This window comes from Hirundo rustica, chromosome 6 (assembly GCF_015227805.2).
Source record: "Hirundo rustica isolate bHirRus1 chromosome 6, bHirRus1.pri.v3, whole genome shotgun sequence".
NCBI classification, from domain to species: domain Eukaryota; kingdom Metazoa; phylum Chordata; class Aves; order Passeriformes; family Hirundinidae; genus Hirundo; species Hirundo rustica.
Window position 1 is genome coordinate 50,255,692 of NC_053455.1, and position 17,122 is coordinate 50,272,813.

The 17,122-nt window shown below is 36.9% G+C and overlaps 1 protein-coding gene across 3 annotated transcripts in view; it reads left to right on the forward strand.

The window, feature by feature from the left end:
- PIK3C2A (phosphatidylinositol-4-phosphate 3-kinase catalytic subunit type 2 alpha) overlaps window positions 1-17,122 on the forward strand; it is a 52,494-nt gene that overhangs the window by 10,836 nt on the left and 24,536 nt on the right. For 2 of the 3 annotated variants that reach the window (XM_040065950.2, XM_040065951.2), the window contains exons 2-9: window positions 707-1,881; window positions 7,426-7,532; window positions 9,171-9,328; window positions 12,200-12,320; window positions 12,949-13,060; window positions 13,631-13,710; window positions 13,823-13,886; window positions 16,262-16,405. In XM_040065950.2, coding sequence (XP_039921884.1) covers window positions 772-1,881; window positions 7,426-7,532; window positions 9,171-9,328; window positions 12,200-12,320; window positions 12,949-13,060; window positions 13,631-13,710; window positions 13,823-13,886; window positions 16,262-16,405 — 1,896 coding nt within the window. In that variant the 5' untranslated portion in view covers window positions 707-771. The remainder of the gene's footprint in view (window positions 1-706; window positions 1,882-7,425; window positions 7,533-9,170; window positions 9,329-12,199; window positions 12,321-12,948; window positions 13,061-13,630; window positions 13,711-13,822; window positions 13,887-16,261; window positions 16,406-17,122) is intronic. The other variant, XM_040065953.2, reaches the window with a different exon arrangement.

Sequence of the window (17,122 nt, forward strand, 5' to 3'; positions counted from 1 at the left end):
TGGCCTTAAGCAAAAGTGACCTTTTATAGTTTCTTCTCTTACCTAGTAGTGAATGATACTTCCTGTAAAGGGCTGTTAAAGAGATTAGTCAATGAGCAGCTGTACTTAAAAAGCTTATTTTGCTTGTCCAAGAAATATCATTTCATAACCATTATTTTTCTTGTTAAGAGGGTAAAGTACAATATTTTCCAAAGGAAGAGAGGTCCTTCAGTGTCATGATGACCATTATAATCATGGTACAGCAGTTTGAAAGGTCTGGTTTTGTAATCTAGTGAAGTAAGGTGGAAGTCCTTTTGATAATGGACTTTATCAATGCTATATTTGTATAATCTTTAGAGTGACTTCTACTCCCAAGATTGCACCTGTGTAATTGTTCAAGTCTGAAGACTGCTACGTACCTGAGGGTCGCTTTTGTGTGTCTTGGGTCTAGTGGTGCAAAAAAGAAACCAAGTGCTTACTAGCACCAGTAGGCAGAGTAAGAAAATAAACGGGTCTTGCATAATTCAAAGACCGTGAATTTATTTGTGTGGCTTCTTTTTAAGTTTGACACTCCCTCCCTCCCAAAAAAACCCCAAAGATTGGCCTCTTCAAAATTTTACATCCTGGATTTCTGAAGGACATGTACAACTTTGTCAGCTGGTGGTGTGTGACTTAGTAATTGTCCTGGTATGATTTGTTGTATGTGTTTCTAATGTTTCCTTTTCAGGTCTGCTAAATCCACTCTGAAGCCAAGAGTAGACAACCAGCGCAAGGGAAGTGTTGCTGCTTTACATGAACATCTGCTCTTGCGGCATGGCCCAGATATCCAGCAGCAATGGAGTCAAACAGCGCTCCTCACCTTCTCTGTCAGCCCCAAGGTCAAAAGATGTGGACAAAGAGGAGGCACTGCAGATGGAAGCTGAGGCATTAGCCAAGATGAAGAAAGAAAGAGGTGTAGCTGGTAATAAACAAACCTTTCATTCTTTAAGCAGCCCCATACAAAAAGCACAGACTCATAACAAGCAGGACCATGATCTCATGGTGTTTCCAGAGTCTGATGCCAAGAGCACAGAAGATAAACTAAGTACCATTGACATAGAGAAGCTTACTCATGCTGAGCTAGAGAAACTGCTGCTGGATGACCATTTTGAATCTAGTAAAGCACCTACATTACCAGCAAGTCCTATTTTGAGCCCATCCTTATCTTCACCGTTTTATCTTGCGCCCACGGGTCAGACGAGACAGTGGGCACCTGGAATACCAGCACCTGTGACATGCACTTTACCTCCTATTTACACCTCAGCTTCTTACACAAAACAGACTGGTGTATTTCAAAATGGATTCCGTCCAAGTATGTCATCCTATCCCTCTAGAGAACCTATTTATCTTGGTCTTCCGAGACAGTCACAATACATTTCATACCCACTGGCAGCTACCCCATCTTTCCATCCACATGGAAGCCTAACTTTATACCCTCCAATGCTCACACCAGAAATGGCAAAAGTATTTGACAAAATTGCAAGCACTTCGGAATTCCTGAGAAATGGGAAGTCGAGCACGGACCTAGAAATGACTTCCATAAAGTCTGCAGTGTCCAACCTGCCAGCCTCGGAGAGCTGCGGGGACGTCAGTAAATTCGACTGGTTGGATTTGGATCCTCTGAGTAAACCAAAAGTGGACACTATGGAGACTTTAAACGAGGCAGAGGATGATGGAGAGAGGGTTTCAAGTATGACTGCTGAAGACCCATGGGATGCTGTTCTGTTAGAAGAAAAGCTGTTACTAACTTGTCATCTGGAAAGAAAGGTTAATGGGAAATCTTCTGGAGTGGCAGTCACGAGGAGTCAGTCCTTGAACATGAGAACAACTCAGCTTGCAAAGTTACAGGGCCAAACATCACAGGTATGTAAATCAGTATCTTTAAATTGCAGTCTAACAGTAAAGATTAGCAACAGTATTTAAAGACACTTTAAGGTCTGTTATTTACTTTATGTGTATTATTTGGCTTGAGCAGTGTCCAAATAATATGATGTTATGGCATATGTATTAATGCTATTCAGAAAATTGAACATTACTACTTAACTATCTCCCAAAATACCTCTACCCTTGTGTAATCCTTGTACATTGACTGAGGAAATTGCTGTTTTTCAATTCACCACTGCAGTAAGAAATAGAAATAATACTCAGTGCAATTAAGCTTCTAAATCGTATTGATAAATATTTCAATTTTATGAGCAATTCACATGATCTATGAAATAAAATGGGGGTGAGCTAAGCACTGAAAGTTTTATCTTGCCTTTTACAAGACCACAATAATTCTCTTTTGTAGATAGAAAGCTTTCCTTCTGTGTGGGAATACCAGACAGAGCTTGTGGGTTTACTGTGCTGGGTGGTAGAGTGGCTGTTGATTCAGAAGCACTGTACTTCTGTTCTAGAAGAAGGCAAAACATCTTTGTGTGATGTTACTTTTATAAGGCAGGGCAAAAAGATGTTTCAGAGATTCTTCTTTAGGATTACTTTAATGAAACATTCATGATCAAACTCTCAGCACTCATATCTTTGAACGTGGAGCACATGGCAGTTTGTGTCAAAACCAAACTGTGCAGCAGGTCATCAATGCTGTCACAGTCTCATCTGCTTAATTACACCCCATTAGGGCTTCCTACTTTTTCCCAAGTCCAGGAAAAGACTGTAGGTTAATTAACTTTTCCTATATTTTTAATTATTTCTATGATAATTCTACCACAAAAAAAAAAAAAAAAGAAAGAAAAAAGTGTTTTAAAATACTAGTCAGTTCACTAGAAAATGGATATGAATACTTCTGGGTCTTGGGGTGGTGGTTTTTTTTGCGGGGGGGGAGTACAAATACAGAAAGAGAAGTGGAGAAGTTTTCAGTGGAAAAGCCAGCACCCTGGCAGGGGTGATAATGGCCAAAAAAATTGTATTTGTAGAAACTGGTTAGAGAACGGGAAGTAAACGATTTGTTTGCTTTGGAGACTTTGTTTTACAGCTGTTTTAAATCTTGGGTATTGTCTTTCTAGGTGTTTTTAATAGGCTAGGGACATGCCATACAAAACCAACTGTTATCGCTCAAGGATATTTTCCGAATAATTCCTGAATTCTTCCGTCCCCACCTCCCAAACTGGAGGAGTTTTTTTTATTTTTCTCAGAAATAGGAATATTTAATAGACTGTGACATAAAAGGCTGTCTAAATTTCCACTGAAGTGAAATTTTTGGCCCCTCATTTGAAGGATTTCCTGTTTTTTCTGGGTTAGGAGTCAGTATTCTGGCAAAAATTCAATAGAATGCCAACGGAGAAGGAATAAAAACCACCCTGAAACCCAAAAAAATCCATTTATCTCTGGTTCCGTGCCATGTGTGCAGATCTTAGGTCTGTCTTAAATTTTATTTATTTTTCCCCACTTGCTGTTGAGCTGTGATACATTAGCTCTGTTATTTCCTTGTATTGGAGAAGCATGTAAATTTGGGCTCTACAGCAGTTTGCTTCTCAGTTTGCTATGTCATCTGGCAATGTGCTTGTCAGTTTTTCAGTGGTAATTTTGGCTGTAGTTAGCTCCTGACTAATAACTGAGTAACCTTGGATCAGTGCTTCTCAGGTGGTGTCTGTAGGAAGTAATGTTTGACTGTTGCTGATTGAAATCTGGCTTTATACATTCCAGGGTTTTTTTCAAGAATGTAGGATTTCAAAGGGTCTTTCCTATTCATAAGGTCCAGTCTCCTGCTGTTTGCAGGATGTATTGACTACCGATTCATAAATCAAGTTCAAGCTCTGCCTTCACAATGTGGTCTTTTATTCCTACCACTTTTGATTTAAAGGCTGTTCCAGCTCCTTCTCATCAGTCATCTGATTTTCAGCAGAACACATTTGTAACTAACTGTTAGCAAATGTTCTTCTTTCAGGATGGAACAGCAGATACTTAAGATGAAAGAATCATTTTGATATTTACCTCAATATGCTACAAGAGATGGTGACTTTCTGTCAGCTTTCGTTGCAAGCTCTGTGTGAGAACTTTTCTTTCCTTTTTTATTTTTTTGGAGATGACTTCTGAGAATTTTAGGTCTCTGTGTGAGAGCACAGCGTACCACGTGCCTTGTACATCAGCATGATTAAACCCTGATTACAGGCAGGGGCATCCTGCTTAGAACTCTTTTATTTCATTTGCTTTATTTGTGAGAGAACATCAGAATTGACAGAACATCAATTCTGTAGTCAATTTTTATTAAGTCACCATCTTCGTCAAACAAGTTCTTAATTTATAGCAGACTTCTATTTATAGCAGACTTCTGCAGTGAATGCCCAATTGAAGGTTTGAGATTCACTTTCCACTTGTGCTCCTCCAGACTTGTTTTGGCATCACACTCGAGATCTAGCCTGTGTTATGAAGGTAGGTGATGGTAAAAGACTAAGTTAGCAGGGTTGTTTCTGTTAGTAAAGAAGAAATTAAACAGATTTAAAGATGAGTCTCTCAATTGGAAATGTAACTTGGATAGTCTCTCTTTTGCCTGTGCTTCTACTTTATTTTCTAGTGTAAATAATTTCCTACCCAGTATAATAGGAAGCTGAGCTATGTAACCTCTATGTTTGGCAGTTCTCTTGTATTTTACCTAATTTACCCCAGGTTTATATGTTCTTCAAAGTATATTTTTAAGTCTTACATCTTAACAAGTCTGGATCATTCCCTCAGGCTCTTCCTAAAACTCAGTTTCACTGCCTCTTTAAACAAAATATTAGTATTTTGATTCTATCAAAACTTATGACTATACATCTGTTTAGTCCCTAAATCAATAGATTGCTTTGTTTTGATGAAGTATCTATTTGTGTCTATTCTTACTTTTGCCTATTTAATGTATGTATTCATATTTGAAGTAGCTATACATTTTTTATCCCCCTTTAAATACTTCAGTGTTTGTCACTCATTTCTGAAAGCAGAGACAAAAAGCATCGTTTTGTCCTTTTATGTGTTGTTTTCTCTTGCTTTCCACGGAGCTGCTGAGTCTTGTGGCTTTGTATACTCATGGAATTTTATTTAACTTGACTCTTGTTAACTTATTGGGGTTTGGGTTTGTTTGCCATTGTTCAGATTAATTGTATTTACAGATCACTTTTATTTTTGCAGCCTGTGCTGACATGAACTGTTTATCTCATTTGGCCTGAAGTCTGTCCTGTTATTTCCTGTTTGACTGATAGCTATTGCACCTCCTAGATTGGCCCAAATGGAAGTTAAAGAAATTAAAATTCTACTTGTTGCTCAAGACCCATCTGAGTCCAGTGGGTTTAAATAGAATTCTTAGTTTTTCAGAGCTTGTTGTCCTGAAATTATTTTCCCCAAAGCAATATAAATTAATACTGAAATTCAACTAAAAATAAGGAGGTGTTTGTTGTTCTTAATTTTCTACCAGGAGGGCTTTCCCATCATTACATATTTTTAATAATAAGAGGTTTCTCTCCTTAGCCAAATGTGACCCTGAGGTGAACCATGGATAACCAAATCTTTTTTTTCTTTGCTCATTAGATTAGAATTTATTATTTACCCCGGCTAAGCTTGCATGTATTGACGTGCCTTGATAGCTCCCTAAACTTTGAATTTAACAGTAGAATAACCTGCAAGTTTTTCTGTAAGGAATTTGAAAGTGTCACATTATAGCATGAAGTGGTGTGTCATCAATGGTGTGACCTTATTTGAAATAGGCCCCTTGGTTAGTGCCTTTATCCCACGTTTGCATAGTGCTTTGTGTACTTACTTGTAGTATTCCTTAAAGAGATTTAAAATTTAATTTGACATTTGTAGAGGCAGCTTCTTGATTTGCAGTGGCTCAGTTTTATGTTGAATGCCAACCAGCAGAGGTTCCAAAGAGGTATTTGCCTTTCCCTGGCTATGTTTCCTGCCTGTTTCCTTGTGATTTTTGATGTTGTTGGTTGTTGTGCAGTTGCTTAGAGTGTGTTTACTAGATACAGTTGCACAGGTTAGCAGGTCTTGTGAGGCTGCCTTTTATTTTTATGTGATAAACTTGTCTGAGATCTTACAATAGAAGAACCTTTTTAAATTTAAGGTATTATGCATGGTCCTGCAGCTTATTTCAAGTTTTGTGGCTTTACAGCTTCCTGCTCTAATTGTCTCCTGTGGTATGGCTAACCCCCAATTACACAGAATTTGTTCTTTTCAGTGATCAGTGTTCATGCAACCAATATTTTAGCTGAAATAATTAGGTTTAAATACAATTCAACTGGCAATTATAGGTTGTATCTCTTCCAAGTTTATGCTGTACTGTTTAAACAAGTTAATTTGAAGGGAAAAAACTGCTTAAAGGAGAAGACCTGACAGTATGTGACTCTGTAAGATTTGACCCTTTTTCTGAAAATCTAATTTAACTATATTGTCTAATACACTGTAATGAAATTAGCTGACTACTTCGGCTAATAATAAATAACCCACATACTAGTTAAGTAGTTAATCACTGCCTCAAATATGAATAAATTGTGGTGATTTCAGAAAAACTGTAGTGCAGTCTGTTTTGTTCCTGGTCTTGTGGTTGGATTAAAGGTATCCATAAGCATTGTAAAATCTTTGGATGAAAAATGTAACTGGTCAAGTAATTTATTCCAGGGAAGATCTGGCAGGAGCTTCACGAATCCTTCAGGCTAATGGTGGCTTTTAGACTGTGGACTACTGAGTTCCACTGCTAATTCCCACTTTTCTCTGCTTTTTGCTCACTCCAGCATTTGTATGGATATATTGTGAATTGGATCAGAAAACAGATATGGATTTAAAACCTGCTGCAGTTGTGTTTGTCATTTTGGTTTTGTTGATTTTTTAAGTTTATTCGATTTTGCTGTTTGAAACTGCAGCCTTTTTTGGGGGGGTTGGGTACTTTAAAGATTGTGGGGTTTGGGAGGTGATGGGAGCATTTGGCATAAGGGATTAGAACAGTGGTAAATTGATTCCATGGGGTTAGTTGTAAGTTTTCATGTTCTGAATGCTATTTCCTTCCAGTGTCCAACTTGCATTTTCCTGCTTTGTAGGAAGAGATAATCACTAGCACCAGTGATATGTAGTGGTTCTTTCGGAAACTACATTGAATTCGAATTGCAGAACTGGAGGAAAAATATGTTTTTCTTCCATCTGTGGTTCAGCTGAATTTAGCCAAATCCAAATACAACAGGTCACTGCTGAGAGCTCAGGAACTGCTTGCAACTTAATATTAACTGATAATGGTGCTGACAAATAAATGACCTGCTGTCAAGGAGTGACTGCTCCAGTGAATCTATGCTTTTCAAGTTAGTAGTGATATATGGTTTTCTCCATACAGAAGTAGATGTAAAACTAATAGTAAACCTCAGACTCACGAAAATCTGTCACCTGCATGTGGCTTTGCTGGCTTTAGGAATATGTTTGCAGCTGTTTAAATGCTGTATTATCTTTGAGTTGCAGAAAGACAATGGGACCACTGGCATGCTGTCAGAAAATGTGCTTCTCCAAGCAGTTGAAGGGCAGAATCAAGAACTGTCAGCTTTTTCTGAAGCAGTTACGAAGTAAGAAATGACTGAATATGAATTAACTTTCAGAAGAGGGGGAAAAAAAAGGGAAATTATTAGTTTTCAGTTAGCTTGACAGGAACCATCCTATTTTTCTTGCTTGATGGGACAAATTTCAGTATGTATCCTTTTTCCTTTTCTTATCTCAGTTTTTCCTGGTTTTGTCCTGATTTGTTTAATTTTTTTTCAAGAATGAAACAGAATTGTTAAAATCTTCAGTACTAAGATTATTGTATTACCATATGTCCTCTTTCTTATTTTGGTCCTGTGACTTTCACTTTTCCTTTTATTTATAAAACCTTTTTATCCTCAAAATATTTTTCTGTATCTTGATGGTTTTTTATTACAAGTTCTGTTGAAAGAATTTGAAGTTGGTTTTTTTTTCTTATTAGCTGATACACCTCACAAAATCTATCACTCAATAAATTTCCAACCTTTAAGTGCTTTTATTTTTGTTGCTTTCACAACTGGAATTTTGTAACATAAAGCCTTTAAACTTGTCTCTGCTTAGATCAGATAGTAAGTTCCTTAAAGATTGTGTGGGGTTTTTTTTCTTACTGCCACAATTTAACAAGAGATTATTTTTTTGTTTTCTTCTCAGAGAAGACAAACTCCTCTTGCCTTTTTTCCTTTTAAAATCAAAATTCAAGAAATAATGAATTAAATAGAGATCTTTGAATCTCAATGATAGCATCTATGATTTTTAGCATAGGAATGTTTATGACATGAAAAGGAAACTCTGCAAAAACAATGAAAATTCGTATATATATGGGAACATACTGATGAACAACATTAGGACAAAGCTCACATAGGCTAGGCTTGTTGCAACACTTTCTGGTTAAATCTAATTGTTACCCTTTCTCTCAAGACCCAGTGTTTAAAATACTGGTGGACTTTCGACTGGACAACTCTTGCTGGAGAATTTTGGTATTGTCCAGAATCAAGATGATTAAATAAATGATCCTTATAGAGGAGTTCTGTTCTTAATCTCCTCTAGTATTACTTTAATATTGGCAGAAATTTAGTGTTAAATTATTTTATCCATATTAAAAAGCAGCTTTCCAAGTATGGTTTATTCACTTGTAGGTAAATGTCCAATACTGTTTGTGTCCTAAATAAAAACCTCTTCCTCAACCTCTATGGCTTGGAATAGCTACCTTCTGCATGGTATATAAGTTCAGATTAGACTTCTAAAATTGAAACATGAAGAAGTTGTGTGGGGTTTTTTTGTTTGTGTTTTTGTTTTGTTTGTTTGGTTGGTTTTGTTTTGTTTTTGTTTTTTCCTAAACTAACTTTTAGAAAATAGTGTGGATTACCTTGTTAAGAACTGATTTAGAGCTGAGCTTCTGGAAGCTGGATATGTCCTGTAAGAGTTGCCTATTAAATATTTTAAACTATGTGGAAAACCTGCCTAATTACATACTAGGATTTTTTCCCGTCTAACTATTACTTGTATAATTATTGTGGGCAATGTCCTGTTGAGAGTAGAAAAATTAAATGGTGCTTTGTACATGCAATTTAGGTAGAGAACCAAAGGTAGTCTTTACTCTTCTGCCTTGTGGTTATTACCATGTTATTTTGCTTTAGTCTTGGGCTTCTCCATTGCAATGTTTCATAAACCTTCTCTTCTTCCAGACTGAGGACCAAGTTTCCTTATACTGATCAGCAAACAAACCCAGGTTTTGTGCTGAGTCCAATCATGCTGCAAAGAAATATAAGTGGGGAGAGTGCCAGTATTAAGGTTTCAATAGAAATTGAAGAATTCCAGCAACCAGTGACTTTCACATGCGATGGTATGTTCCTGCTTCTTGAATTGGAGTGTGCTTGTTAAAGACTGTACACTCAGCCTAGGACAACGCCTTTCAGTTTTTGTAATCCCTGGGTCTCAGGGGCATGGGTGGAAAAGGTAACTGAGGAAAAGCCCAGTTCTGGATCAGTGTCTCCATCAGAAATTATTTAGAAATTGACAAACTGAACTATTGACTGTAAAAAAGGAAAGTCCAGCAAACCAGAAGCACTGTTCTGTCCATAGCTGGATAGAAGAAAGCAGTTTTTCAAGACTTTTGACTTTATAGTTATTGAGAGGATAATGACACCAGGACAGAGATTTTTAATGTTTTATTTTTCATTTCAGCACTCTAACATATTTTAAAATAAATTTTTGTGGGCTGTCTAAAAATTCAGGCAAACTGCTGCTGGAAAATAGGAACAAATACTAAAACTATCTATTGCTTGCCTTCAGTCCATGCTTATGAACAAAAACACTAAAATAATACTGTTGGACGTGCCACAACTGGCTGTCCCAATTTTGTGGGTAACCAGAAATATTGGTTTGGGCTGGACCTTTGAGGCTTGCCTGGTTGTACCATAAAAATTCACATTCTCTGTGAAGTCTTGACTGCACAGTGGTTGCATTTGTCACTGCACGCTGTCAATTTCTGGCAGTTGTGGGTGATAAAATAACTGGTAATAAAATTTTTTGCCTCTATACTTCTGTAATCTCTTGTCACTTGTGAGGGTTATCATTTGGATCTCAACTTCTAACAATGTAGATGCTTCAGAGCTGGTTAGTCTCAAAAGACCTGGAGTCATTCTGTTATTCACATGAACTGGTTGCTCTGTTGGAAAACCAGGCTCTCAGTGCATCAGTGATTTAATTCTATATTAATTTGCTGGAGCTTACATTTGTTCTGTGGTGATTTAATAATCTTTTGTTATGAAATCAGGTGGATTGTAAATATAGCCTAGGAAGGGTTTCTGCACTTAATCCTTAAGACTACTCTTGTCTAATATTACAAGCTTAATCCTTTCCTAAAAAAAGGCTTTGGTAGGGTAACTAAAATGTTAGGGCTTCAGCCCTTTATTTCTAGTATTTTTTTCTAAATAGCTTGGAATGTGTTTTGCATTCTAACCCCACATATTTTCTTCTTTATACTTTCTACCCCTTCCTTTTTTCTGACACTGAAACTAATCACAATTAAACTGCTTGACTTCCATAGCTGGGGAAAGGCAGGTATATGATTAGTAATAGGGGGTATTTAAAGTTATTCTCTGCCTTTAATTCCTTCTCGGTCAAAATGCTGTATACCTCAGCATCCTGATGCTAGAGCTTTACTTCAGTGTGGCTTTCCGTCTTGCTCAGAGGGAACAGCAGCCTCTCAGTGCTCTGACAACTCAGTTTGTAGAAAGGACTCAGGAGGGAAATGGATAAACTTCAGAGCTTATTTGGATTCATTTTGCATTCATTTATTAGACTTTGTGTGGAAGTTTGCTCTGCCTGAGCAAACATTGTGTGTCAGCAAGGAATAAATGTCTTTGAATAAGATGTATGGCAGGGAAACGGTGGTAACATTTTTGCAGTCAGCACTGGGCTTTGCAGGGCTGGCAGACCTTTGGCAGTGCAGCCTGTGACTACAGCATAGAAACTGTCCCTGCATAAACTACACTGCATCTTTCTTCTCTATCAACTACCAGATATATTCTCTGCTGAAGGTAGCACAGCGATTTCACCCAATAATAAGTTAAACAGTCTTGATGACTTAAAGTGTTTCTGAATTCATACTTCCTATCATTCCTTGTTGAATTTCACACATTCTTCAAATGCAATCAGCTACCTTTGTGCTTGTATTTGTTAATGAGATGAAGCACGTGTGTTGTCTTGTGGAAAATATTGTTGTGGCATTATCTCTCTTCCATATCTATCATAGTAGTACTATTTCTTTCTTTAAAAAAAATTGAGAAAATGAGGGAGGTCCCTGGAGGGAGAAAAGACCCCATTCTGAAGGTACTGACAAAATATAAAATTGCTTTTATACAGCCTTTTTTTTAAACAGAATTTTGAGACACTTAGTGATATTGTTCACGGATGATTCAAATCATCAGAAGCTGAGTAGGGAAGGCTAGAGAGTATTTTGTATTTAAACATTTGTGTCGTTCAAACATATCTGTATTTTTAGTCAGTGACAGCTGGTGGCTGTGGGGCAATGGATTTTGGGGTTGACTGAGATTATTCTTTTGCTCTGTAGTTGCTGGATGGAAGAAAGACTATTTTCCAAAAAACATTTGGAGCCCGATACAAAATTACTGGTAGCTAAGAGCTGCATTTTGCAAAGGCTTGGTGATGCTGAGATCTGCTCTGTATTAAGTGGCAACCTGAGGAAGTGGAGAGGAAAAAGGGAAAAGGACTTTCAGCAGGATTTGCCTCAGCTGCAGCTGGTATTCAGTTCATCAAAAGTGGAACAAATAGAGGAGTTCCATCTCCAACTCTTCAGACAGTGATTTTAAACTTTAAGTGTCACTAGGATCACTTATTTATATAAAGTCCTTGCTAAAAAGGGTAAAATTTATAATTAAAAAAATAATAAAAAAGCTGTCCTGCAGACTGTGTTTTTACTTCTGGTTAAGTGACTACACTGTATCCTAATTTAAAAAGATTTTTTGGGGGCATTTTGTAATGGCAGGCAAGTTTTACAAGATACCTTTCTTGGTGAGAGAAAAGTGAAGATTGCAGACTATGACATTTAGGTGACAGTAGAAGCATGAAAGTCTTCTCTACAAGTATAAAAATCAATTTAATTAAATTACTACAATTTCTGAGTGAACAATAGTTAATATCCCTCACTGTAGATTTGTATTTAACTTTTGGATGTAATTGCTTTAAACAGTGAGTTCCCCTGTTGAGCTTATAATAATGCAGGCACTTTGCTGGGTGCATGATGACTTGAATGAAGTGGACATTGGCAGCTATATCCTGAAAGTCTGTGGCCAAGAAGAAGTTTTACAGAAGTAAGCAAACTCTTTTCCATTAATACCTAATGTCATGCTTTTTCATGACACAGTTCCTGGAAAGTGTATCTCTAGTGATTAAATGTGTGAAAGAAACTTTTAAAATATAAGGGAGTCACTTTTTGCACAAAGATCAGAAGTTTTTGGAATTGCTCTGGGATACAGCAAAGCAGGTTGTCATCAACTCTGTTCTAATGCAGATGCATGTTTCTAGAGCATTTCTGTAGATACATCTTGTAGCTTTTGACCACCCTTCAAATCTCAGAAACTAAAAAAAAAAAAGGGATTGGGGGGGAGTTGTGGTTTGCGGGCTTTTGTTTTTTTCTTGGTTTGATTTTGTTGTTGTTGTTGTAATTTTTTTTCAAAGCTAATGGTTTACAAAGCCCCATTAGTTTTTTGGGTTAGAATATTTGGTTTCAGTGTTAACCACTGTTGTTATGAGCTTTAGCACAAGTACGTGTATCCGCAGTAGTGTATAAAAACTTGTGCAGAAGTAAAAATCAGATCAAGGATGGTGTGGAGTTGATTCACCATTTCCTTACTTCATAGCAACAGGGTGTTGCCTGGAATGTGAGGTTTTGGGAAGGCACTGCTTTGGTTGTGGCTGTAGCTTGCTTTTATTTCACAGCAAGCACTGCATAGGAAGTCACGAGTACATCCAGAACTGCCGGAAGTGGGACACGGACATCAAACTGCAGCTCCTGACCCACAGCGGGATATGCAGCGACCTGGCACGAACAGTGAGTACCTCCTGGTCTGCGAGAGAGTGCTGGGCCCAAGGTGTGACCACCTTGTGTGATTGACAAATTAGCATTTCTGCCTGGTGTTGGAAATGCTGATCCTATGAGGAAGTGAAATACGCAACTGAATTTTCACAAGGCAAAATTACGTAAATATGGATATTGACTCTTACTAGAACCAAGTATTTTATACTGGAAAAAGCATGCAAGCAGTTGGTCTAAACTTGAGGCTTGGAAAAAGAAGGAACAAATTTCAGAGTTAAATAAAAGTTGGGAACAGTTTTTGAATCAATTAAATATGTATCATCATATTTAATCATCACCATCAAAGAGGAAGGAAGGAGTATTTGGTATCTACATAGTTGGGTGTTTCTTGATGGCTGTTTCTTCCATCTGTCCCCACGTGTACACATTTCACAGACTATTAAGCAGTTATTCTTTTCCCCTTTGAAGAGATCACTTTACATCTTTGCCTTTCAACACCCCAGGTGTTAGTAATGAATCTTCTAAAATGGTATGCATATTATAGAAGGGTGAGAACTGGACTTAGTACCTAATATTTTATTGCAGGATGATGATGACAGGACACCTGTACATCTAACCAAACACCTCTACAAAGTAGAAAAGCCTTTCAGAGAACCCATCATAAGGTAATGTTTTGTGGTTATTTTAATAATCAAGTGCTGATCATTGCTGAATTCCTCACCACGGTTGTGTTCTGTTTTGTGCTTGTACTTGTTCAATAACTATTATTTCTTGCAGGTCTTCCATTGAAGAGCTTCTTGAGGTGTATCACAAGCAAGTTACCATAGCCCTTAAGAATGGGGTAAGTTCATTGTAGATTATTGCTGAACCAAAAGTAGTATGACCAAATTCACTGATAAGGTAGCTGGGGAAAAAAGCTTGCAGATTTTCTTGGGGAAACTGAGAATCTAAACAAGCTGTCAAACGTGAAATTATAAGCATGGGTATTTAGATTTCTGTTCTTCCTGGCTCTTCTTGCAAACCAGTTATTACTTGATCATCACAGCTAGAAATGTATCTTCCAAGTCCTGGGGTACCAAATAGCCTCTGTCTCAAACATGCTGGAAAGAGGTTAATTCAGGAGAGAAGGGAAGAGGCCTGAGTTCTGACTGTGGCTATTGTTGACAGCCATGAAGGATGTATTTACTAACAGATAAAAATCTGCATAATAGAGAGCAGAAATAGTTGTGTACAATGGGAGTTAGAAATGAAGCATGTTTGGAACATACAAGTAATTTCTTCACAAAGCAAAATAATGTCTTTTTCTGCGTTATTAAATTAATTTCAAATACTCTGTAAAAAAATTCTCTTTCAGTGTATGACAGGTAGCTTAAAGCAGCTTGAATCTTGAATATTTTGTAGTAATATCCCATCTGCAAAAGCTTATGGATGTAACCTGCTTTGCTCATTTCTCAAAGGAGAAGCTGCTTTTAACTGCTGATAGTAATGTAACTCGGAGTCTTAAATGCTTAAACATTAGATAACTGTATTTCTTAACCAGTTTCTGTAGGAGCAGTCTTGAAATTAATTACTTAATTGCAATAATTTTCATTTCCACTGTGTTTGCCTCTCCAGGAATGCAGGTCTGAACAAGTTGCTGTCTGCTATTTCCATACTCTCCTAATATTATTTAATTCCCTTGATGGTGATTTACCACATTCTCAAGGGTAGTTTTGAACACAACCTTTTTGTAGAAGAGTGAGCTGTTAGTGCTCCCTGACGTGGTGGTTTTGTTGCTTTGCTCTTGCAGCTGCTTCAGCTTCTTTGTTTAGCTGTGATTTCACAGGCTGAGATGAGGAATGCAAAACATCTTGATTCAGACTTGCATTCTACTCTTTGTAGTCTTTTTGAGGTTGGGAATTGTAGTTTGTGGGTGGTGATAGTTAGGTCCAAATAGCAACAGTTCTGCATTTGAAATTTTTTACTTCCTGAAGTGAATTCCTATACATATTCAGTAGCTGAAGCTTGCTAATCCATGTGAAGAAGGGTAATCCATAAATAAATTGTATGTAGGCTTTGATTTCACATTATTGAAAGCTTTGAAAGTCATCAGTTGTCTTTTTATTGAGATTTGAGAGTCTGTGAGGAAAATAGCAGTGGAAATGTCTCTTTACATGTCACAAAGAAGCTGTTACCTTCAATTTGTTAGCTTTGGAAGAATGGCTTAAATATTTACAGTGTCTTCTGACTTCTGTGGTTATTTTCTTACCGGAACAGTTAATTGTTGCCAGGTAACTCTCAATTTAAGACCTCTCTGATTCAAATGCCTTCATGGCTTCTTCACTGTCCAGTTGTAGAAAGGCCACAAGAATGTGTGGGAGAGTGGTGGTTGGGAATCAATTTACACCTTACTGAGAGAATATTGCAATAATTATTCCTCTTATTTAGTTGTAAGTGCTCAGAAGTTATTGTGAAAGAAACCTATACATTAAGCCTTTAAAAAATTAAGCCATTATTTTGAAGCAAGTATTCTAATTTTCTACATGTGTTCTTTAAAATTGGGTCTTTAAATCTTTAAAATCTTTAAGATTTTCTTTACATTAAAAAACAAACTTCAGGATACCTAGACTAATTCAGATTTCACTCAAGTAGCTTTTCTTCTGTTGGAAGAGTAGAAGGAGGTGAATATTAGGAGCAGCTCAACTTTGTCTTAAGTAACCTACAAAAGTATATTAAAGTGAAGTAAAAAAGATTATTTCCATCATGGAAGCAGTACTGTAGTGTAAGTAGTAGAAGTGTCAGTATAATTTAAACCTCTATATCTGTGGGCTGAAATTGAAACACAGCTTCTTTAGCATTGCTTCCTACACACTAATTGAAATTTCTTCTTTGAATTGCACATTCTTTTTAGGCCATGAGGGAAAGTGAGCTTAGTATCTCATTAGAAAATAATTGTTTGCCATCACTTTAATAGAAAAATGGTTGGGAATCTCCCAATGTTTCCTGGCACCCCATTCTATGGTGTGTATTACTGTATTACTGTGTTTTTGGTATTCATAAGGAAGTTCTCAATATTGAGGATTTTCTTTATTCCAGTCATTACGCCACAGTTTAATGTAATGGAGATATGCATCTCATAGTGATATTTTCTTGGCAATTCATTAAAAAACATTAAAGCAATACTGGGTTTCACAATTGTGATCAGATCAATCTGTTCTCTCATACATTCCCTATTAGAACCAGCATAAAGCAGTAGATCATGTAATTAAGACTGTCAGAAAAATCTGTTCTACATTGGATTGTGTAGAGACTCCTGCAATAACGGAATCAGTGAAGAAGCTCAGGAGGGCTGTTAATCTCCCAAGGATTAAAAATGCTGAGGTAAACTTTCACTCTGTAAATTGCATATTTTAACTGATAAATATTATTTCATAGTCTTTAGTAGCTGGGAATAGCAGCAATAGTTCTGTCAGGGTTATGTTGGGATTTTTTGTTGGATGTTATTTATTTATTTATTTTACTTGACATATTCCATTTATTTTGACATCTCTCTGCTGTTAATGCATTAATCGCTTGCTTTGGGAATATTTTCCTTTTCTAAAGAGTGACTGTTTAAAAACTAGCTTTTAAAGTACTGTTTTCTGGTTCTATAACTAAAAACTTGTGTCACTGGAGATGCCACTAAATCTGACTGAGGGGAACTGACAGGAGCTCATGCTGTCTAAAATTAATGCAGTTATTCTTTAAAGGAGGAATTGACATAATATATTTTCCCAGTAGTGTTTGTAACTGGCAATCGCATCTTAAAACTCTTAATCGTTCATGGTCCTGCATTCCTGAGCATAAAGACAAACCCAAAATCTCTTAAATAGCATAGAATTTGATGATGCAACTGCCTTATAACAAATGGTTCACTTGAGCTGGATGGTCCCATGTTATGTTGTCAAAAACAGTCATTAAGTGTGCAAATAAAAAAGCTGAATAATCTTATAATGCTATTTCTGTTGTTCTGCTGCCTTACTAGAGTGGCAATTCACATGGTGCTCTATTTACTTTTGGCTTCATCAGTTCAGTGATGTATTTGTAATACTGAGCAGA